At 44.3% G+C, this 25,416-nt stretch overlaps 1 protein-coding gene across 2 annotated transcripts in view; it reads left to right on the forward strand.

Moving 5' to 3' along the window:
* edil3a (EGF-like repeats and discoidin I-like domains 3a) overlaps nt 1-25,416 on the forward strand; it is a gene marked incomplete at its 3' end in the record, with an annotated part of 167,521 nt that overhangs the window by 102,176 nt on the left and 39,929 nt on the right. For both annotated transcript variants that reach the window (XM_083644447.1, XM_083644448.1), the window contains exons 5-8: nt 347-528; nt 14,196-14,351; nt 15,615-15,759; nt 16,010-16,194. In XM_083644447.1, the coding sequence (XP_083500573.1) occupies nt 347-528; nt 14,196-14,351; nt 15,615-15,759; nt 16,010-16,194 (668 nt within the window). The remainder of the gene's footprint in view (nt 1-346; nt 529-14,195; nt 14,352-15,614; nt 15,760-16,009; nt 16,195-25,416) is intronic.

The raw sequence follows: 25,416 nt of genomic DNA on the forward strand, positions 1-25,416 counted from the left end.
AGACCTCCATAGGAGATCGTAACAATGAAACAGTATTGGGCAGTGCAGTAGAAGTACAGTAGGAGGACCGAGGATTCCATCTCCGAGAGCGAGATGAACGAGGATGGCAGTTCTGACGAGGGAGCGGCGAAAAGTGAAGAGAAACAAGGATGAAATCATTAAGAATTAAGAAAGGATGAAAAAGGATTGCTGTCCATCTGGTACATGTAAAAATCTATATGGAATCCATATGCACTGCATTGTGTTTTTCAATAATGGAATTATGCAGACATCAACTGTAACCACGCAAAACAAATAGTAACATAGCCGTTCCTGATCTCTTTTTCTCTCCCTCTGTTTCTCTCAGAATGCTCCGGACCACTGGGCATGGAGGGTGGCATCATCTCCAACCAGCAGATAACAGCCTCCTCCACCCACCGCGCCCTGTTTGGCTTGCAGAAGTGGTACCCGTACTTTGCACGGCTCAACAAGAAGGGCCTGGTCAACGCCTGGACGGCTGCCGAGAATGACAGATGGCCGTGGATCCAGGTAAAGCACAGTCACACAGGAAACTAGGCCAGGTCCACACACAGAGGAGAGGAAATGGAGACACAACCACAGACTTAATCACAGATGCTCTTTGTTTTGTCGTTTGCTGTGGCTTTAAAATGTTTTTTTTTTTTTGCTTTACATTTCCCAGTTGCCTGCAATATACCATCATTCAGTCATACTTGACGGTTTGCTGATCACGAGAATGTGCCCTTTGAGTCTATTTTACAAAGTTGTCAGACTTTACTGTTAATTACCGACGCAGTTGATTTGATGACTCGCTACTGATTCATTTTCGGGGGCAATTAAAAGTGTAAGCTGAGGCTAGAGCAGATGCTAGGTCTAGTCGAGTGTGAGGAACCAGCGTAACAGGGCTCAGCTATTTTCAGCGTGTGCCTGCTGCGTCCTGCTCTCAGCCAGTCTCTGTGGCATTTCCTCACACTTATTCTTTACTCAACTGTGCCATCTCCTATGTGATGTGCAGTCGTGGTGTCATTTCAGGCACTTCACTGCTGGCGGTCACAACTGCATGGGCACATTTTATGTAATTAATGAGTTTGGCAATAAAGGTACCTTGGTAACACAATTAGAGTGAGCCGGAATGTGATTACATGTAATTGATGCACCGATGCTTTTCCTTTGTCATTCCATGCGGAAATGTTCATGTGCAATTCACTATGCTGCATCTACATGCTGTATTTCCACTAGTAAAAATAATTGTTATAGGACATCAAAAAGGGGACTTAATCTTGGCAATTCTATGCCTCCTTTCGTCCTTTTGTAAAATCCCTGACCGCCTACATCTAAACCAGTCGCTCAGGGCAGTGAAATGAAATGAGCTACAGGAGCTCTGCTCTTAGCCTTTGTGACGTTAACCTTCCGAAAAATCCATCAGTTGGTGCTTCTAGCAAAAGAGCAATAAACAGATAGACAGACAGACAGGGAGGGAGGCAGATAGATAGATACTGTAGATAGATAGATAGATAGATAGATAGATAGATAGATAGATAGATAGATAGATAGATAGATAGATAGATAGATAGATAGATAGTTAGTTAGTTAGTTAGTTAGTTAGTTTGTTTGTTTGTTTGTTTGTTTGTTTGTTTGTTAGCTAGGTAGTTACCGGTAGATACCGATATATAGATAGATTGATAGATAGATAGTTAGTTAGTTAGATAGATAGATAGATAGATAGATAGTTAGATAGATAGATAGATAGATATATAGATAGATAGATAGATAGATAGATAGATAGATAGATAGATAGATAGATAGATAGATAGATAGATAGATATTTTGATGGTTGTAGTACAGTAGCTGACCGTTGCCCTGTGAATTGCTTGTGTGTTACTTGCGTGAAGACGAGAATGCTGCCAGCACCTGTTGTGTAAGCACCTGTTGAAAGTGGGCTGGTGTCAGATAAGACACCTGAGGGTGTTGTGTGATCACATTCTGTCTGTGCTCTAACCATACTGAAATGTGAACAAATGGGATCAAAAACACACTATCCTGGTTCAGTGCGGCACAGTTGTGCAGTGCAAAGCATAATGCAGAGGGTGAACATGTACCAAAAAAACAACAGGATAGATAGGCAGGGCAAAGATGGGGGGGGGGGGGGATTATGTTGTTCAGTGAGAGAGAGAGAAAGAGAGAGAGCCAGAGAAACAGCAACTATGAGTGAGAGGAAAGCAGCCTGGCACACAGACAGTGTAAAGGAGAATAGGACATAAAACATTGAGGCGGTTTGTTTGACTTTAATGACGCCACGTGGGATGATGTTGCACGGGATGCTGGAGGCATTGTGTGTTTCTCGAGCGGGCCTGGGTAATTGGGACGTGAATACAGAGGTGTACTCTTATGTCAGTGCTTTGGGATGATGCTAAGGAGCTGCTGTGCTTTTGTAGCGTAGTGTAGTGAGTGTGTTTGGGATGTGGAACAGCCTATACTGGCACATGACAAACCTCATGTATCAGGTAGGTAGAGTGTGGTGTGGTACCAGAGCTGTCTGGCTATTTCTACTGGGTTTTTTTTATCTCTCTCTCCGTGGTACACAGTGGTACAGTGTGTAACTCTGTGTGCCAGCCGCTACCCGCTCAGCTCTACCCCTACAGCCCTACAGCCCAGCAAATTAGCACAACATACTTTGAATAATACATCACAGTCAATGCAAACAAAGTATGTAGGTGTTTGTGTGCGGCTGTGCGCGTGGTTGTATGTTTATGTTGATTTGCTTGTTTTGGGTATGTGTGTTTGTATGTTTATTTGTTTATATGTGTGTGTGTGCATGTGTATGTGTGTGAGAGGGAGAGTGCACGTGTGTCCATTTGCACTCACTAGTGTTCACACCTCTATGCAATGTCAGAATATCAGTTCCCCTCAGCCTCTCCACAGCTAGCTCACACATAAAATTGCTTCTGAACACTCCAGGGAAATATACCGGTACTGCTGGTCTGACCAATATCAGCAAAATAGCTCTGTCTGCTGCTCTCTGCTGAATGAGACAAATGAAAGCCTTTTCAAGGCTAAAGGGCCTATACATAATTAAATGGAAGCAAAACAGTCACAGTAATCACTTAATATTCAGTTGTACCGTAAATCACTGATGATGATTATCCATCGTGTATATATATATATATATATATATATATATATATATATAATAGGGACTTTTTTGCTCTGTCTGAGAACTTTCTCCTTTGCATATGATTGTAATATATTTTATTGGTTTTAACATTCAACTTTATAGTCATGTGGTTTAGAGATAACCTGAGTCATGTGGTTTAGAGATAACCTAGAGATAATGCCTGCCCATTGCAGTTTATCTTCTAGATTAATTACATCAAGACTGCAATCACCTTCATATGATTTATAAACGAATAAAGCTGGAAGCACTGCAATGAGGACAAAAATGTATTTGTTCCCTATCTGATCATAGTCCTATGCTGGATGTTATCAGATTTTAAACCAAAGCTATTTTTAGAGAAAAGCAAGTCTGAGTGAACAAACCACACAAATCCCGTACTTCAGCTCACAGACAGATAGTTCATGATTCCTTTAGTGGTCCTCCAGGACCTGATGCAGCAAAGCATCCACTGGTGTGAGCTTCTCACTATGGACCACGGCCATAATGTGCACATGTTGACCAACATCGGTCCATTGAACATTGTTGCAGAACTCCTGAGGATTATCCAGGTGCTCTTCGGCAAACTTGAAGCAAGCGTTCATCTCTCTTTTCTTAGTGAGTCAGGGTTTCCGCCTTGCTCCTCCACCGTGAATCCCAGTTTTCCCCAGTGTCTCTCTAATGGTGCACTCATACACACTGAGTGTATCTGAGGGAGGACAGGCCTGCAGAGCCCTGCCTATTATTCTTGGGTTTGTGTGACTCCCCGGATGATTGTATGTCTTGCTCTTGGAGAGATGTTGGCAGGTCACTCTTAGGAAGATTCACTACTGTCCCAAACTTTCCCCAAGTACATGTTTTTGACTGGTTACTTAGACCCCCCCAAAGCCCTGGGAATGGCTCTGGAACTTTTTCCATATTGAAAGGTTCAGCAACAGTTTAGATTGTTTTAGATTCAAGATTCAAGATTCAAGATTTTTATTGTCACTCTGTAGTACAAGTATCACGTGTGAAATTGTGCTGGAGTCTACTGGGGCCGGTTGCACCAAGTGATCTTAACTATGCCTGGTCGTAACTCCTACGTCGGTCTTAGTTAAGACCAGTCTTTAGAGTGGATTTACGCCTGTTGCACCAATAGGGCTTACATCTGGTGTTAACTACGCTGGTCATAGCAATGCGTGTCCATGTGAATTGCCGGGGAATGTGCCCCGATTGGCCCAAAAATGTGCCTCGCGCCGTCACCCACTACTGTATGTGCGTCACTACACCCTCCCTCCTCCCACCCCCCTCCTCCTATGGAAGCTCCGGGGGGAAAATGGCGGCGATTAGTGCCAGGCAGTCTGAATGAAATTGAATGTAACGTTCCCAATTCTATGTATTAAATTCTAAAAAACGACCCTCAACATTTGGGAGGCTAAGCCACACAACTAGTTCGTTATAATCTAACGTCATGCTTCGATGGCGACGTTACGACGATGAGGACGGTAAGGACTCAATTACAGCAGGTCTCCGCTGATAGACACGGAGATCTCTGTTGCAGGCAGGCACTTCATTACGCCTCCTCCTGACCAGGCGTAAGAGTTACGCCTGGGCGTAGTGAAAAAAAGGCTTAAGCCCTCTTGGGGCAACCGGCGTAGCTGTTAGGGCGTAAAGTTACGACCCGGCGTAGCTTAAGACCAGTCGTAAGACCACTTGGTGCAACTGGCCCCAGGAGTTTACTACTGTATGTGCCTCTAGAACTTGTGTCCTGATGGTACGGCACAGGCCATTTTATTTAGATGTATATTGGACTGCCCCAAACCAAATTGCATTCAACTAACTGTTCCAACTCAATGGACACAATGGACCCGGTTTTCTCACACTTCCTGAATTCTGAGCATCATCAACAAAGAAATGCCTGGAGTCAGGGGGCACGGCAGCCAGTTCACGCCAGAATGCTCACCACACATCAGCTATCACGGTGGAGAGTAGAGGACTGAATGTGCCAGTTAAGTAACGAGGGATGATTAGGTGGCCATGGCCATAGTCTGGAGCCGTTTAGGTTTCGGGGACCTGGGGACGTGACCAATGCGCGATGGCAGGAACCAGAATCAGGTTACCGGATACGTGTGCAGCAGAAAAATCTTCCGTGTTGTAGCTAACGTTAGTTAGGTAGAGCCCAATCTAGGAACCCATCGGTTAAACAAACAAAAAAACATTTTTTTTCTCTAACCTCTGGGGGCAGGCTCGTTTCATGTCTGTGTATACGGAACTCAAGGGGCTCCGTCTGCAGCGGAAGAAAACCCCTTTCCGCTCCCTGCAAGCTCTGCCGTTGGCTCCAGCCAACCGGCTCTGACCATTAATGGATTTCCTTTCTCCTCCCTGCAGGGGCGTCATGCAAGCCAACAATCTGAGGGGCCCTATGGGCGGCGCCGAATATTTGGCGGCGCACAAAGTGCAGCGCCAACATTCTTTGGGGGGGTTGGAAGCCAGATTTAGAGGAATATCTCATTTTAAATTAACAGACTGAGCAGGTGTAACCATAAGGCTATTTTCCAAACTGCTCAGCCTCCTGGAAAGATCCATAATCACCAGACTAAGTACATTGCCACTGCCCAGGCTCAATGGACTTGACAAAAAAGGGAGACCACACATTTCAAAGCAATGTAACACAATGTTTATTTTGGCTGGTATTGCCTTTTCAGAAGGTAGAAATATTTTCTCTTCCATTAGTCTCATCTAGTGTCCTCTAGAACAGGGGTTCCCAACCTTTTTTGTGCCAAGGACCAGTAGATACATGGAAAAAAAAGTTGTGGACCGGTTGTCAATTTTAATGGTTTTAGTTACATATATATTTACTCACCAGGTGGCGACAAAGGGTAAATAACAGCCTTTTGTGTTGTACTGTATGTAGCCTATACAGTATTTATGTTTTTGTTTCAACTACAAACATAAATAAACGTCAACTTGAAACTATGTTTCAACTACCATACACAGCCTATAATATTATAGCCTATGTTTATTAAAAAAAAATCTAAAAAATCTAAAAAATCTGAGGGGGCAATTGCCCCCTCAGTTACAATGGGCATGACGCTTCTGCCTCCCTGCGTGTCGCTCTAAAATCCATACGTCGCTATGAAAACAACAATAACAACTAGTAGCAAGTAGCAACTTGCTACACACTGAAAATGGTAAGTTTGACTACACAGTCACGTTCACTCCATTTTGATCGGGCAAAGCGCAGCATGCGATCCTGCACCCTGCGAGCCTGCACCCTGCGAGCCTGCACCGTGCGAGCGCTGTTACACAGCTTTTCCCCGAGCTTGCAGACAGATTTTTGATGCAAGTCGAAAGTCTGTCTCGAGGGATTACATAGAGCCTGATAAAATGAGGTGACTAAAAAGTTACATAGTACATAAATGTTTTAAAACAAAACGTTTCCACTAAGTAGTCGCCACCGTCGCCATTTGTGGCGACTACTTAGCCTACACAACTCAAATTGGCGTTTCAACGGGGGAACGATGGATATGTAGCACGTATCTGGTTCACATATTCCGGTTCCGCCGTCTAGGCCGGAAAGAGGAAAGAGGTGTAATTGAGAAATGATGGGTGCCAGGCTCTTCTCCTCAGGAAGAGCCTGGTGACACGAGCTTGATGATGGAAGGAAGGCCTGTGTGGGAATTTAGCCAGTGCACCAGGTTACACCCCTACTCTTGTGAAGAGTGTTGATGGGTTCTTTAATGACCACACAGAGTCAGGACCACGGTTTAACGTCTCATCCGAGTCCCTGTGTCTGCCGTGTCTCCGGTGCATTGGGGATATTATTCGTGAGACCAGAGGGAAGAGCACCTCCTACTGGTCCTCCAATACCACATCCAGCACTAGATGATGGTCTCCCAACCAAGGACTATCAACGGGCAGAGCTGCCCAGGAAAGCCAGTAATGTAAGGCAGGATCGAGCCACTGGTGCAGACTTGTTTGATTTTAGATTTCTGGATTATACTGCAATGTTTCAGTGTTCATCATCACCCACTGCATGTCTGTTCATCATCACCCACTGCATGTCTGTTTGGCTGCATTCACTCATAACATTTTGTTTTCTATTGAGAAAGCACTGCCTGGAGAGCTTTTTGTGAGGAGAAATAAAAAGGCAATCAGACACCATCTGTTTAGCACTTCTAGCAGATAATATAGTGCTAACAAGCAAAGGCTTACCACATCTTCCCATTAGTATGATCGCAGACTGCCTCTATGATTGGTGTTGCTGTGGCCGTAGCAGAAATTCACTTATGACTAATTTCTCCACAAGCACTTTCTCCATATTTGTTGTTGCTATGGGAAACGGGCCTTCAATGTGATTGGCTGGCTTATAAAGAAGTGGTTCACGTCACCCGGCTCTTTTCTGAAAGTGTTTCTCAACTTTTGGAAAGTGCTCTGCTCTGCCTAAAAGCCTCCAGGCGCAACAGGTTTTTCGGGAGCAGCCACCTTTTACGGACGCTCCCCATATAAAGGTGTAGCTGTTGGGAATGTGTGGACAAGGCCTTCATGGCTCAACTACACTTTTTGTGTTTCTGTTCTGTCCATTTGTGTCAGAAAGGGCCGATCAGTATCGAATGAATGAATGAATGAATGAATATTTTATTTTCGTGTCAGGACAATTACATGACCCATCCCACATGGGATTATCAGACACATCAACATTCAATATTTAACAAAACATAACATTCCGGTATGTTACCCAACCAGAAGCTTTCAGTGCAGCCCAAATTAGAGAGTATATATACATGCAGACATAATATGCCTATACATATACATACATATACATTCATACATACCTGCACATAGAATACGAAAATAAAACAAAAATAAATAAAAATAAACTATAATTTATCAGTTATATGTCAACCTTCTCCTCCTGTCCCACTCTTTAGAAAGAAATTCAGAGAATGCAAAAATATTATCAAAAAGAAATTTGAGTATTACTCCGTTCTCACTATCTATCATATTTAGCTCAGGAGTATGGACCTTTTAAACATTGTTTCTCTCAAGTCATGATACAAAGGACAATATAAAATGAAATGAATTTCATTCTCCACCTCATTCAACTCACAATATTCACATATTCTATCCTCCTCAGCTCAGTATCAGCGCTTCACACCTGCTTGCACACCAAACAAATGACAGAGGAACATCACTTTGATCACATGTTTTATTTCTCAGTAGCCACTGCTATGACCCTTTGTCCTTTGTGTGTGTGTGTGTGTGTGTGTGTGTGTGTGTGTGTGTGTGTGTGTGTGTGTGTGTGTGTGTGTGCGTGTGTGTGTGTGTGTGAGAGAGAGAGAGAGAGAGAGAGAGAGAGAGAGAGCATGTGTGTGTGTGTGTGTGTGTGTGTGTGTGTGTGTGTGTGTGTGTGTGTGTGTGTGTGTGTGTGTGTGTGTGTGTGTGTGTGTGTGTGTGTGTGTGTGTTGCACATTGTGTACAACAACACCATGGGGGCTCTTTGGTAGTTTCAAGGACACAGGCCAGGCGATGATGGTGTAATTCCCACTATTCCCTCAACAATTATGATCTCAGTGTGCAATCAACACAGGGTATCTATTCAGTTTACATGCTTTTGATTGTGTGTGGTGTGTGTGTGTGTGTGTGTGTGTGTGTGTGTGTGTGTGTGTGTGTGTGGGGGGGGGGGGGGGGGGGGGGGGGTATATGTTCTCAAAGCAATCTAGCACCTCATTCTGTTCAACCCACAGGTCTGCTAACTTTGAAACTATCAAGATGTCTAGTATGTGTAGTACACTATCTGCATTCAGTATTACAAAGACAAAATGTCGTGCTTGCTGTTATGGTTATATTGTGTAACATTTAGTAGTCTTAATATCAGAAAAACAGCCTTAAGTTATGAGTGGAATGTAGCCAGTCCAGATCCCTGCATGGCTGCAACTATACAGCCCTAGGCTATTTCTCTAAATTAATGGGTTCTTGCTTGTTTAAATAAGGCTTAATGAGCCCTGGAAAGACTTTATAGAGTATGGAAAAGTTATTTCTTCTTGTTCTGCAATGTTAGGCAGATGGCTCTTAATTTCCAATATACTCGTAATTAGATAATTACAATCCCTTAGAGCACGAATTCTGACTAAAATGTCACCATTGCTGAAATGTGTATACTAATATGAGGGCGTTTAACTGATATTTTAGTCACATTTCATAATTAAATACAGCTTCTGATACTGTAGTGATCATTAGCATTCCCTTTCATCTTGTTTGACAAAATGTCCTGTTTGTTTAGGTAATTAAAGGTGCTACATGCAGAATATGTACAAGAATAAATTATCAGATTAATGTGAGACATTAGACACCAAATTTTACATTGTGTGCCACCTTGTCTGCTAGTGCGGGAAATCACCTGGGAGTTTGCTTTATGGCACAGCAGGGGAAGAGGGGCCGCTGCTCTTCCAAACAGAACTAAAGGATTCAGAGTTTCTCACAGTGGCAGATGGATGAACAAGTGGAAAATCACTTCCAACATTCCAACATGCTTTGTCAAATGAAACTGAAAACAAAATGCTCACACCAGGGAGGGGAACTGGGGGCTAACTATAGCAACACCCTCTTTGTTAGCCGTGACATCATTCAATTTCAAGCTAGGTTTGATGCTGTCAAATTTGTATTTAAAAAAAATGACACCTGTTTAATCAGATTACTTCAGTAACTAACCAGTTTAAGAACAGAACTCTTGGTGCAAGTAAACGCAGCCAGTGTCAGTGCTAGAGAAGATCAGCATGACTCAAAAGACCTGCTTTAAAAAAAGTACTTTGGTTGGAACTTGGAGCTTCAAAACTGCAGACTCTGATGGTGGGGTGTGAATTATAGCAGTTATTATTCAGTTAGTCTCCTCACTGTCGTGTCGACACCGTTCTTTAATTGGAAAGAGGTGAGATAACACAATTCAAAAGAGTGATACACTTTGCATTTCAAATAATGATGTAGAATGCAGAGACCATTATTGTAGAACTGCCTTTCTTGCAGTGGTGCATACTGTACATTTGACCTAGAATCCTTCATACACATGATGGCGTATGAAAATAAAAAGCCAAGTGTTTCAGAAAGACAGGAGGAAAAGTGAACATTTCATTCCAGAACTTTGCCAAGGAATCTCTGTGAGCTTGCTAAAAAAGTCTCCAAAGACAAAAGAAAAAGATCTAAGCCAGTGGCTCCAATGGACCCCCATTTGATAGGATTTTGTCCCACGGTCCCCCATATGATAATACGATTGATGCTTTTAGATGTTTTATTACAGAAAGTGTATAAAGCCCATGACCAAAATAGTCATTGTGGTACTTGTGAATGGAATTATAGCGAAAATAAATTACGGTACCCCCCCTTTTGGCTGGGGACGCCCTGGAACCCCCTCAAGGACCCCTGGGGGTCCCCGGACCCCCGTTTGAGAACCACTGATCTAAGCGACCATTCATGCCAAAGAAGCCTTTTAAAATGTTTCTCTATATACACAACAGCACTGTATGTTGTGACGTACATCCAGACTGTCAGGCAAATGGATAGAGATAGAGATAGACAGAGACAGGCAAGCAGGCAACATAGACAGGCTGGATAATGACTGAAAGGTAGGACGCACGCACACACACACACACACACACACACACACACACACACACACACACACTTCTCTCTCGCTCTCTTTCTGTCTGTCAAAGATATTCATATAGACGGTTTTAACTTGACAACATAAACATTCTAAATTGCCTCTAGCTTACTTGCTGTTGCAGTGACTGCTAATGCAATAGCTGACAGGAAGTAACGGCTATAGAAATATTGACCATCACCATGCTGTGTGTTTCTCTGTGTGTGTTTATTCTATTTGGCCCTGGGTAAGATTCCACACAAAATGTGCAGAATTGACTTACGGCATGCAGATAGAGCATCAACCAAGCATGGGGGAAATTACCTACATGCTTACCCCTGCTTACACATGCAATTATGCGTGTTTGTATGTGATTTGTCTCAATTTCCCACAAACTGACAAAGGAAGGTCTGTATCAAAGGTCTATAGATGACAGATGTTGCCCATAAGGCCGCGTTCAAACAAAGAAATGCATCACTGTTAGGACACAAGTGACAGAGGCGTGTTGGTGAGTGGTCATTAAAAGATGTGAAGGATCACCCCAATTACCCAGGCAGTGGCCTTTTAGTGACAGTGCTTCTAATTAGCCAGGGAAGTATCTATCTCTATGGAGGAAATTAAAAGAAGCAAGAAATGCTGTGAATGATAACGAGTGTGTAAGTGTGAGTCATTGCACCACTGAAACTCCTTGTGGATAAACGACTTGATACGTCGGTTTATAAGAATGTAGACAAAAATTGACTCATGTCTCTAGGAATCGGAATTTGAGCCTAAATCAACCCCCCGAAATTACTTCTGCTGGATGCGTAAGAGCCAGTACTGTAATGTCTCCTGTCCTCAGGCGATGCAGCTTAGAGCTGTTCTATTGACAGGAAAGGATAGAGTGACTTTGTCGGCTCACACGAGCTTTTACACTCATACTTTATATGCAAATTGCCTTATTTCATAATAATGCTAACATGTCTGCTGCACTGGAAAATGTGCTCGTGTCCCCAGAACACCATCCTGGATACGGTGACATTGTCCAGTTAGACTTCATTGCTACTGGATCAGCTCAGGTGTCTCTGATGAGCTTTCTGGTTTCTAGCTTCAGGAGCGACGTGTGTGTCATCATCATCACACATATAGGGCACCATTTTGGGGAATCAGTGGCGCATGGTGCAAAGGTTTGGCTAGTTTCCTGGCTAGTGGTGCACCTGCAGCACAGTTGTTCGAGGTTAGGAGGGATCCATTATCCACCACTATGGTTCCATCCATGACCAATCAAATTGCCCTTTTCCTTGGCTTTTAAACGCAGCGCACTCTGCAGCACACTGCTGTTTTCATGTTTTGTTGGCTGACAATCATACAGCCACATGTGTGTATATCTTTTGAATGAATGGAAACATGTGCTGTGTCTATTTTTAGTTGTTCCTGTTTGGCTATTTCAGCCACACAAATGTTGCTAAGTGGACCATGCACTTCTGACCAGGTCAAGTGCAAATCCCATCAAAATAAAAAATAAAAATCATGGGATTAACTTTAATGGCACTTCACTTAATACTCATTCAATACTGTTTTGCCACGACTGCCCTTCTGTTCCCCAGCTCCAACAGTAAACAGCTGTTGTGTTTTTATACTTTGACAGAGGGCGAACTAGATGAGCCGCGCCAAAGTGTTATATCTAAGAATAAAGCTGCATCGTGTGAATAGGGTGCCGAAATAACCGATGCATAAATCACAGTTTATTTGCATTATCTTCTTTGTCAAAGACCATTACAGATGTGTTTACAGTATAAGGACACAAAAATTGCCTTGCATTAATTTACATGTCGGTATGAATATTCATTTTAGGAACATGCTGTGTGTGTGTGTGTGTGCGCGTGCGTGCGTGCGTGCGTGCGTGCGTGCGTGCGTGCGTGCGTGCGTGCGTGTGGCCCAGCACAGCGACGCTCCTCAGGCACCACAGGCTTCACAATATTACAGTGAAGGGAGCTGTCCTCATGTGGAGCTATTAAAAATAATAATGCTCTGAATCCGCTCTCATTCTTTAAACAAGGACACTACATTCTCTCTCTCACATTCAGCAGTAGTATACCAGGGTGAGAAAGTCCATTTGCACTGTATGTTTGCACATTTTTAAGGGCCACCGGAGGCCATTTACAGTCTGGCGAAAGTAAATTGGCACTTGTGACTATGTAATATTTAATGTCCTGAAATGTAAACACACAAACATGCATTAAACATAGTTGATACACTGATTGCAAAAGCTACATAACACCTTCAAAGTAAATGATCGCCCATGTTCAGTTCACACTGTTAGGCCTTTTCCATTGGCACTTTTGGCCGTGCCATGCCACGCTGATTTGCGTTTCCTTTACCAAATTTAACGCCTCGCCGCCGAGCTGTGCCCGAGATGGACCTTCTCTGGAGTCTTGCCAACCGTGGCCAACCCGTGACGACCCCCCTTCTGCCTTCTCCCCCTCCAGCAAGCGGGTTGCCAGACTCTCGTGTCTGTGCTGAGACCAGAGAGAAAGGCCTTTCTAAAAGCCTCTCTGTGTGTGTAGCTTCTAACTGAATCTCTGTGGGTTGAAGTTTAGTTTCTCTCCTGTGTTTCGGTTTGTGCTATAATATAACTGCTTGATTTTAACATTTCCCGATCGCCTATCTGAGCCCCTTTATGCTATTGCTGAGCTGATGAAAACATTTCCCGCTGGCTGCTGCTGCTTCACATTAAAAGATGTCCACTGACAAACTAATGGAAGGCCTTTTATTGTGAAGAATGTATAGGACACACCTTCAAGCGGGTAGTCCTGTTGGAATGGAAATGCAAATCCCAGCCGCCCTGGGCTGTGGCACCATGCCAGGTGCCAGGGCAGGCCATCACTATGGTATGGAACAGGCCCATGTTGTCATCTTGAGAGCGGATACTTATTCTCAAAGTGGTGCTGATAAAGCACTAAAAGGTGTGTTTTGTGGATAAGTGGATACAGTGGTGCTCTGTCATTGAAAACCATGACAAAGCACACTTACATCCACAGAGCTCACACTCGCTGCTCACAGAACACTGATGAGCGCGCTTTGTGTGCGCTTTGTGGGCTCTATCTAAGCATTCATCACATTCCTGTTCCCCTCACATCGCCCTCTCCCCCCTGGCTCTCTGAGGCGCTTTACATGGGCGGCGTATTGACAGTCCGCACGGGGCTGACAGACTGGATCTAGAGCGCTGAGGATTGATTAAATGTTCCATTCGATCACAGACTTTCTGAATAAGATGGATGGCCCTGACACAAACCATACAAGGGGGGGGGTGAACTGATTCCCATGACTTGCACGTGCACACCGCCACCCCATCGCACGCACCCGCGCCCACACATAAACACACTTTCATATTCTCTCAGAATACAGAAGTCATTCATTTCTTTTTTTTTTCTTCTTTTTTTCCTCCCACAGATAAACCTTCAGAGGAGAATGAGGGTCACAGGCCTAATTACCCAGGGTGCAAAGCGTATCGGCAGCCCAGAGTACGTCAAGTCTTACAAAGTAGCCTCTAGTGACGACGGGAAGACCTGGAGAACATACAAAGTCAAGGGCACAGATGAGGATATGGTGAGGCACACACACATGTGGACACACACACACACACACACACACACACACACATACATTATGTCTCTCTACTCTTTCCCTTTTGGCCTCTCTCTCCGTCACACACGAACAAACATGGACACACGCACACGTGCGTGCGCACACACGGCAACTGGAGACTGCTCAGTCAAGGGCAGGGTGGAGGACATGATGAGATGGCTTTTTAATTAGCTTTCACACGCCGTGCCCATCTTCCTGCCCCTTACCCCCCCTCCACTTTATGACTTCCTGATTGAAATTTTATACTATTTGGGGATAAACGGCCACCAAGTAGGCCACCAAGCGCTCTGTCATTTCTGACAGCAAAACCACTTGCTTCCCACCAGGCCAAGCTCCCAATGACCCCCACTTCCAAACTTGAAATTAATTTAATTTAATTAATGTGCCATTTATTTCCTTGTCTCTCATGCATTTGTCTACCTCCCCCTCCCCCTTTCTTTGTCAGTAAGGGCCATGCAGAAAGCGGGAATGTGTGCGTCTGAGTGTGTACAGTTAGGCTTTTTGGGGGGGAAATCGAGGTTATGACTGTGACAGTGGACAGGAGCAAATACCTGTAAGACCTGCCAGAGTGTTTGACGTAATCACACTTCCTGACCCCCCACCTATAAGTGTTTTATTTTTATTTATTCATTCATTTATTTTCTTCTTCTTTTTTTGGGGGGGGGGGGGGGTTATGTGGTTGATGTTTTTATGTAGTTGGTTGACATCCAGTGAGAGCTTATATTGCCTGTATTCCATAAAACGCACACGCACACACACACACGCATGCACACGCACACACACACACACACGCACACGCACACGCACACGCACACACACACACACACACACACACACACACACACACACACACACACACACACACACACACACACACACACACACACTCACTCATATCAGACAGTCCTGTCAGACTGTATCTCAGTATCTCACTGTATCTGATATAACACTCCAGAAGGTATAGCTATATAATTGGACCACTAATTTAAAACACACCAGTGTGTGCATATAAATTACGGGCTCAAATGGTGCGAGAAATTGTCTATTTTTCCCTGTAATTCTAGCTCATTGACCTTGAATGACAGCAATTTGTTGAGTGTGGAGTAGACACTAGAGACAGCGTCAGAACTGATCCACTCTTCTATCCTGTCCACCCCCCTCCCTCCACCATTCCCTCTACCTCCACCTCCCTCCCATGTGCTGTTATGTCATCTCCTGCTCCAGATCTTCAGAGGAAATGTGGATAACAACGCTCCATCGGCTAACTCCTTCACCCCTCCTATTGAGGCCCAGTATGTGCGTATCTACCCCCAAGTCTGCAGGAGGCACTGCACTTTGCGCATGGAGCTGCTGGGATGTGAGCTAACAGGTGGGTCACCGTGAGTGTGTGACTTGTCAGAAGTCTGAGAGTTGTTTTGAGTCCACGACACAAATGCTGTGATACAGTGTGGTTTGAAAAATGCAGTGTGCCTTCTTCACAGTTGTATTATACTCTATTTGTTATATTGACTAATGACTATGCAATAACAACGTAGAGAATGTACGAGAATGTTAAGGTTGTATAGTCAGGGAGGTTAGAAGAAATGCCTTTACAATCCTCATTGTTTTGTTGGCACCAGGCTGCTCTGAGCCAATGGGAATGAAGTCAGGCCACATCCAGGACTACCAGGTGACGGCCTCCAGCATCTTCAGGACGCTCAACATGGACATGTTCACTTGGGAGCCAGGCAAGGCACGGCTGGACAAGCAGGGCAAGGTCAATGCTTGGACAGCTGGACACAGTGACCAGTCACAGTGGCTACAGGTAGGAGGCTGTCTGTGGGCCGATCAGTGAGTGAGATTTGACTTGATACATGAAAGAAAGTAAGACTACTTGAGGCTTGACTTGAAAATGTTTCTAAAGTCTTGACAGACTTTAGAAACAGATCTTGTGTGTGTGTACTGTAAATGACTTGGATTGAAACTCATTATATAAATCAAACTCATGATGCTCTTACCAAGTTTTTATACTATGAAGATGAGATCGGATTGAAAGGTACTAGGTATTTTGTTTTCTTTAAGAGATTAAATTTATACTGGCTTTTAGTTTTTGTTCTGACTTAACTACATTAGACTTGAGACTTGATTTGAGACTGACATAGGACTCATTGTAATGGCATGAAAGCAGTAATGCAATCGCAATGGGTTTCAACTATTTTATTTATATATATATATATATATATATATATATATATATATATAGATAGATAGATAGATAGATAGATAGATAGATAGATAGAGATAGATAGATAGATAGATAGATAGATAGATAGATAGATAGATAGATAGATAGATAGATAGATAGATAGATAGATTTTTTTTTTCAATTTTAACAATATATGAACAAAAACGAACAAGCTCAGACACAGGAAAGGAAAAGAAAGAAAGACATAATATCGACAGTTATTATAATGTGCTGCTACCATCCATATAGGGTGCTTATGTACTTGTAAGATATGTCGCGCATGGGGTGCCCACGCAAGGCGTCCAACCAGCCGGGCAAGTCACCCACCACCCCCAACCTCGTCAAGGTAGGCTCGAAACGGGTCCCAAACAGTTAGAAACTTTTTGAGTGAGTTGGTTCTCAGGGGAGCCTCTCCATCCTTATAACAGAGATCATGTCCGTCAACCACATTTGGAAAGAAGGTGAAGAGGGAGTTTTTTGGCAACAGTTGTCCCCAGTGCCAGAGACTGTTGCACAGCTGTGGGGAAGCCCAGAGAGGTCTCTGAGCAGCCGGAGATGGCGAGTTCTGCCTCTGGCTGAAGGGTAATTTTGTAGGCCTTAGAGTACCAGTCAAATATTTTGGCCCAGAATCCCATCAGTGAAGGGCAGAACCAGAAGTCATGAGACAGAGTGCCCTCTGACACCTGTCACACAGTGGTGAGACAGAGGGGAAGAACTTGTGCAACTTATGCTTAGAATAGTGAAGATGATGGGCAACTTTAAATTGAATCAGCTGGTGTCTACTATTAACTGAGCAGAGTTGTACCACAGACAAACTCCTTTCCCATATAATGTCAGATAATTCAATACCAAATTCCTCCTGCCACACTTGGTTTCAACTATTTTATTTAGAAAATACTTCATTGATGTGTACAGTGACATCGCTAAATATAACACTTTACTTAGGGTGTGTGTCCATAATGTACAGTATAGCGTTTTTCTTTTTCCTTTTTGCAAAAAGAGCTGCCTGGGGCACTTTTTGTGAGGAGAAATAAAATGCGGATCACAGCAATGTCATCTGAGCAGCTGCTAGCTCAGTAATCAGCTGGTTAGCACCTCTAGCAGATAATACAGCAGTGCGGTATATTGTGACCTCCCTAAGCAAAATTCTTCCAAGGGGCCTTCCCACCTGACCTGTGAGCCATGTAAGCCATTTGCTATCACCACACAGTCACACCTGACACCCCAGTGCTCCCACTACAATCCACCCTCATTTAAAACAGTTTGCTCCATCTGTCAGTCTAATAAGTATACAGTATACAGAACAGAATCTGGTAAGCTATAAACAAACAATTTTTATGGAATAGTTTCTATAGAATCTTAAGGTAAGTGAATATTACATGTAACATTGACATAAATAAGAAATTTTAATTTGACTTGATGATCCAGCATCTTATCCTTTTATACATTTTCAAATATAAAATAATATTTATACTATGGCTTGGCTGAATACTTGATGGTTATATTTACTGAGAAATGCACATCCATACTGCAGAGTATGCCCAGCTAATCAACATTTTTACTTCAAGTCAATCCATTGCTTTCCATCTTGCATTTGTCAGAGTTGTAATTAAGAGACTAGGGGCTCTATCTTCCGACAGGCGCTATCCCCTAATAGCGCTTTGCGCACCTGTTTGCGCGTGCCTTAATGCAGGGAAGATAGCATTCCGCCTTGCACCATCCGCCAGGTGTTCTCCCATGTTTTGCTTCCCCGCCAATCAGCAAAAAAAAGCATCCCCACCTCACGGGAGCATACTTGTAATCATTTATACAGAAATGTAACTGTTTAAAAGTGATATAATTGTCTGGTAGACGTGACCTCCCTTATTTCTAAGTTAAAACAGCCCCGAAATATGTTGGGGATGCAATTCTCGGCCGGCATGCGGAAAGGTTCAGATTCAGGAAAGGTTAGGGCCGTGCCAAAATCATCTGCGCCCCAAAATGCCTGCGCAAACGGGATTTGGGCGGTCTTAACTACCAGAATTATTCACAGGCGTGGCCAGGCAAGGCTGGGCATTACGTAAATCAAAACCAATCAGATTCCCGTCTCGCAATGGTTGTTTGCGCGAGGCATGCAATATGCTGTAATTCTCTCCATGCGTAATAGAGTGTACTCACACTCGTGCGAGGACAGAGAGAGCTTATTGACAGATCGTCTGTGGTGCGACCCTCCGGCTTATGAAAGTAAATAGCCTATGTTGATTGTCCAACAAGTTTTCTCAATTCATTTCCCTCTTTGCAATGTGATAAAAGTTTCTCAGTGAGTTATAGTTGATTGCCTCACTGAATTATCTGCTAATACCCAATTTTAGCAGCATAATTTGATGTCTTGGCGTGGCAAGGCTGTGCGTAATGACATATCCAAAAGGAATTCCACTTTCCACTGCGCAAATACCTCTCTGCGCTGGGAGCGCAGCCATAATCACCCAGCGCAGAGAGGTATTTGCGCATAAGAGGTCCTTTTCAAAGCTCTTAGTGCAAAGTAATTGCGTGTTGCTGACGATAGCATAATGCCATCTATCACCACATTTTAGCGCTGAAACGCCTGCTTTGGCTTGTGGCAGCCAATGCCCAGTACAATTATCACAGGCATGCGCTTGTGTCCGCCCCCAATTTGCATTGCGCACGGCATTAAACGAGTGCAAACGCTAAATTAGCGCTTTTGGGAAGATAGAGCCCTAGATATTGTCTTGTTTGAAGTTACTGCTGTAAAGCGTGCATTCTATTGAGTCTTTCCTGCAGTCAGGAAGGACTCATAGAAGCGTAGTTATGTTCATAACTGTTGTTTCATTTTGGGCACGAGCATACGACGCGGTTATCTGTTTTCCGAGATGGAGTCTATAAACACCGTTGCCCGTTGGTGTTCATTAAACGTAATAAATAGTTGTCTTGTCAGGCACAAAGTCACAGAACACAGCCCTGGAAGTCACTGGCAAGCAGGCAAGACAGAAGACAAGACACAGACAGACCAAGAGCACTGGCACTGCCTGCCAAGACAGACTAGAGAGATGCACATCAGCTTAACGTCGTTACTATTTGCTGACAGCAAACTTGGAGAGAAAGCATGATTACCTGATTGCTGTTCCCGCAATTGACTCTCATGGTGTTTTTTCATCCTCCGTCCTCTCAGCGAACTTGACGTGTAAACATTGACACATGCAAGGGGGAGGCGGAGGTGGGGCCTAGTTTGCGTGGCGCAGGGCCCTACTCAAGTTGCGTAGTGAGCGTATAGGGCAGACCGGCTCTGCAATATGGTGTTGTGGAAGAAGCAAAGGCTTACCAGATATTTCCAATACATGTCCATTATCCAAACGTCCGTGTTGTTGCTGTGTGGGGAAACTGCCAGTGTCTCTGTCATCACGATTGGTCAGCTGGAAAAAGCGGTTCATGTCACGCTTTTCTGAAAAGTTGAACATTTCCCAACTGTTGAAAGTGCTTGGCTTTAATGGGGGGGAATGGCAGCTGCAGCTCTTTTCTGACACGGCCGCCTTTTGTGCGCCTTTGCGGCCGCTTCCCATTGCTGTTAATGAGGAGAGTGCGCTCAGGAAGAAAAACGCTATACTGTATGGAGGACACACACCCTTAGAGTCTACCTCTATGCGCCATTGCTCACCAAAAACACTTTTTTTCATACCAGCCTTTTGAAAGCAACCACCCACGCTGCTTCACCTGCTGGATGTGTTCAGCTGTTATCTTTGGCTACAGCAGGCTTTCTGCAACCAGTCACCAAGCCATTTGTTTTCATTACAGTAACTGATGGCTGAAAATGTGTCCTGAAAGGGACAACACACGCGTCTAAGTGAACACTTATATTGCAGTGTGAGTGCTGAACAATCGGTGTGATTTAATCTTCAGTGGATGTGAGATTGATAGAGGACACCCAAGGTTAAGGACGCTACATATCAATCAGACTCAATCATGGCCAATTATAGCCTCACATATGCCCTCACATATTGGATTTTTCTTTTTTTTAAGCCAGTAAATGCTCTCTGCTTCTCGAATGACAAATCATTTCTCACTTCAAGCTATAAAACAGATACTGTATAAGCTGTGGATGAATGGAGCATGTGAGTGATTTCATTGCTTCCTTTGCCTTCCAAAGGCACTGTGTACCCGCTGACCGCTTCCCTAGCAGTGACACCGTGAGCACTCTATAGTCACACCGGCCATTATTAGATTGGTGGGGTCTTGAGTCAGATGTGTGTTTTTATTACGCTGAAAGCCTTTTGCTGAGCATGAGGGTATGCAGGGTTGTGTGTTGGAGGAGACAGGCACTTAAGCAGGCCCCATCCCGGCCATGGAGCTCAGCTAAGCAAAATTGATCACTGTGGGTAGAGGAAAACGTGTGGTCTCATATTGCATGCTGTGCCAGCAGGAGAAGGAAGAGATGCAGGTGCAGTGAGGAAACCCATGGCTTCCACTGTCAAAGCCCTCCTCTGTACACACTGACTACACACAGGCCTATAGCATATCTGCTGTTTGAAAAGTAGACAGTATGAGTAATAAAGAGTGCTTCACCGCTCTCCGTCTTTACAGTTGTTGTAATTGAGCTGTGTCCTAATATGTGCTGATGATGGTATTATACACATTTTGTTAAACTCCCACACTCAGCATCTTCTTCACATTGGTTGCCATGGCAAATAATTGACCCGCAATGACATTACGGAATGACTTTAAACCTGATAGATTCATTGAATTAATCAGGCTTAATGACAAATTAAGTATTTCAATTAATCAAGTGCAGCTGCTGTGCAGTGCAGAGAAGCAGTGGAGAAGCACTTTTCCCACTCCAAATATCACACTGATTTTTTTTTCGATGCAGGGGACGGGACAAGATCCAGAAAATAATGAGCAAACAATTCAATCATTATCTGACATGTAGATCTAGTGAAAGCAGTACTGTAATTGCATTTTTGATACATACATGTAAACATGCAACATTTCTTACCTACTCTGACAATACACATTACATTTTTCTTATCCTAGTCATTTACCTTTGGTAAATTCTGCTCAACACCTTTGTGTTCAGTACTGCACTAAACATCTCAGTGGCAGCACGGTGGCTCAGTGGTAGAGCTGTCGCCTCACAGTCAGAAGGTCCTGAGTTCGATTCTCGCCTGGGACACTGTGGGCGCTGTGGTTGTGTTCCCCCCATATCTTCAGTGCCTACTGCCCAGGTGGGGTATCTCGTCGTAAGGGCCTTTCTCTCTGTGTGGAGTTTGCATGTTCTCCCCGTGCTCCCCCAGGGGGTTCCTCTGTATATAACCCCCCCCCCCACTAAAAACATGCAGAAGATCAGATCAGATCGTCATCGTCATCCGACCAGTGACGACAACACCCGAAGTTGGTCCCCGGGCGCTGTACGAGAAAGCGACCACTGCTCCTGGCCTGTCCCCTGGAGGAAAGGACATGCCTGGATGGGTTAAATGCAGAGGACACTTTTCACCGGCCACCGTCAGCATGAGTGTGTTGTGGTCGCATGCATGTGTTGTGGTGTTCGTGTGACAATAAAAGACGGGGCTTGTCCCGTTACGAGAGTTTTTTAACATACTGGATACTGAAGCGGCATGCAACTAAACAAATTAATACCAGGCTCACAGATGAAACCCTGACCCCGCCCCCAGGCTAACCCAGCGTCTATTGTGGGCGTTCCTAGAGCCTGTATGGGCATTCTCCCAGACATGCGGACTGTCTCTATATGCTGACAAAAGTTCAATGGACAAACCAAAGAGGATCCTGGAGCACACGATTCACTGGAAAATTGCTTTATTCAATGACTAACGTTTCAACGCCTACTGCGTCTTCATCAGAGTCAAACAGGGTGACAAGGAAAACAACTTGCTTTAAAAAGCCTCCCCAATACACATCGCAGTCCGTCATTGGCTGCTAAGGATGGGAGGTGCCCAAACCCAGTGGGCCAATAGCACTCAAACCGCACAGTGAAGTAGGCTATAATGGCCAGCCACATTTATAAATAACAATATAATATAAGCCATAGAATAGAAATACATAGGCACAAATAACAATTTCTCCAAAGGAAAGGTACAGGTTATAAATAACAAGAGAGGCTTAGTTCCTCGTTTAGACCATTTGGTTCAACAGTATTTAGGCTGTGAATCCAAAATGCTTCTCTTCTTAACAGTTTATTGACAGTGTCGCCTCCTCTCTGTGAGGGAGACACATGCTCAATACCCCAGAATTTCAGTGTGGCAGCAGAGCCATGCTGGGCCTGAGCATAGTGTCTCGCTATTGCATAATCCATGTTGTGGTTGCGGATTGCAGCCTTGTGTTCAGCAATACGGACTTTTAATGCCCGTTTGGTCTGTCCGACATACACCATCCCGCACGGACACTTCAGAATATAAACCACATGTGTGGTGCTGCAGTTTATGAATGAGTTAATTTTATACTTTTTACCAGTCCGTGGGTGAGAAAATTGTTTGGTGTCGGCGGAGTTGGAACAGTGGGTACAGTGACCACATCTGTAAAAACCAGAGGGAGGGGCGGGTAACCACGTAGGCTTAGGGGGGGGTGTCATGGTACTGTGAACCAGTCTGTCTCTTATTGACCGAGATCTCCTGAAAGAAATTAACGGAGGCTCTAAACACAGTGACTTGAGTGCAGGGTCACTCTGTAGAACGTGCCAGTGTTTGTTGATGGTGTGTTTGATCTCTCCACCGATTGGAGAGAACTCCGTGGAGAAACAGAGGCGTGGTGCGGAAGAGCCAGAGCGCCTGGATTTCTCAAGGAGGCGGGCTCTCGGGGTGCGCACTGCCCTTTGATAGGCTGCCTCGATAACTGTCTCCGCGTAGCCCCTGTCCAGGAAGCGTTTCCTCATCTCAACTGTTTTGTCCATGAATTCTTGGTCTGTGCTGCAGTTTCTCTTCAGTCTGAGAAACTGGCCAGTGGGAATGTTGTTGATGAGTCGCCTGGGATGATGGCTGTCAGCTCTCAGTAGAGTGTTCCTACTAAGAGGTTTCCTGTAGATGGTAGTGTCTACACCCCCGTGTCCGTTTTTGTAAATGGTTAGATCCAGGAAATTTATATTTTTATTTATTTTTATAAAAATATAAATTTCCTGGATCTAACCATTTACAAAAACGGACACGGGGGTGTAGACACTACCATCTACAGGAAACCTCTTAGTAGGAACACTCTACTGAGAGCTGACAGCCATCATCCCAGGCGACTCATCAACAACATTCCCACTGGCCAGTTTCTCAGACTGAAGAGAAACTGCAGCACAGACCAAGAATTCATGGACAAAACAGTTGAGATGAGGAAACGCTTCCTGGACAGGGGCTACGCGGAGACAGTTATCGAGGCAGCCTATCAAAGGGCAGTGCGCACCCCGAGAGCCCGCCTCCTTGAGAAATCCAGGCGCTCTGGCTCTTCCGCACCACGCCTCTGTTTCTCCACGGAGTTCTCTCCAATCGGTGGAGAGATCAAACACACCATCAACAAACACTGGCACGTTCTACAGAGTGACCCTGCACTCAAGTCACTGTGTTTAGAGCCTCCGTTAATTTCTTTCAGGAGATCTCGGTCAATAAGAGACAGACTGGTTCACAGTACCATGACACCCCCCCCTAAGCCTACGTGGTTACCCGCCCCTCCCTCTGGTTTTTACAGATGTGGTCACTGTACCCACTGTTCCAACTCCGCCGACACCAAACAATTTTCTCACCCACGGACTGGTAAAAAGTATAAAATTAACTCATTCATAAACTGCAGCACCACACATGTGGTTTATATTCTGAAGTGTCCGTGCGGGATGGTGTATGTCGGACAGACCAAACGGGCATTAAAAGTCCGTATTGCTGAACACAAGGCTGCAATCCGCAACCACAACATGGATTATGCAATAGCGAGACACTATGCTCAGGCCCAGCATGGCTCTGCTGCCACACTGAAATTCTGGGGTATTGAGCATGTGTCTCCCTCACAGAGAGGAGGCGACACTGTCAATAAACTGTTAAGAAGAGAAGCATTTTGGATTCACAGCCTAAATACTGTTGAACCAAATGGTCTAAACGAGGAACTAAGCCTCTCTTGTTATTTATAACCTGTACCTTTCCTTTGGAGAAATTGTTATTTGTGCCTATGTATTTCTATTCTATGGCTTATATTATATTGTTATTTATAAATGTGGCTGGCCATTATAGCCTACTTCACTGTGCGGTTTGAGTGCTATTGGCCCACTGGGTTTGGGCACCTCCCATCCTTAGCAGCCAATGACGGACTGCGATGTGTATTGGGGAGGCTTTTTAAAGCAAGTTGTTTTCCTTGTCACCCTGTTTGACTCTGATGAAGACGCAGTAGGCGTTGAAACGTTAGTCATTGAATAAAGCAATTTTCCAGTGAATCGTGTGCTCCAGGATCCTCTTTGGTTTGTCCATTGAACTTTTGTCATAATACTGTCCTGTCCTGAGAGCACCGACCTCCTTTTGCGGAGGGGCTGACGCGCAAGAGACTCCTTTTGTCTCTATATGCTGTTGCAGTCAGTCACATGACATGCCGCATTGCCTGAACATGTCTGTTTGATCAAGGAGTAAAAGAGCACACTTTGCTACGTTCAGTGATGTCACATCCATCGAAGAAATAAACTGCACAAACTTTTAATGAATAATTTCAGAGGAGTAATTTGATAAACAAGTTGAGTGTATAGCTTCTGACAGACTAAATACTTTATAATTGACATTTTGTGTAGACAAAGCAATGTAAAAGCTAATGAAAACAGCAAGCTCTGGACCTCTACTGAGT

Source organism: Poromitra crassiceps (assembly GCF_964638095.1).
Source record: "Poromitra crassiceps genome assembly, chromosome: 10".
NCBI lineage: Eukaryota > Metazoa > Chordata > Actinopteri > Beryciformes > Melamphaidae > Poromitra > Poromitra crassiceps.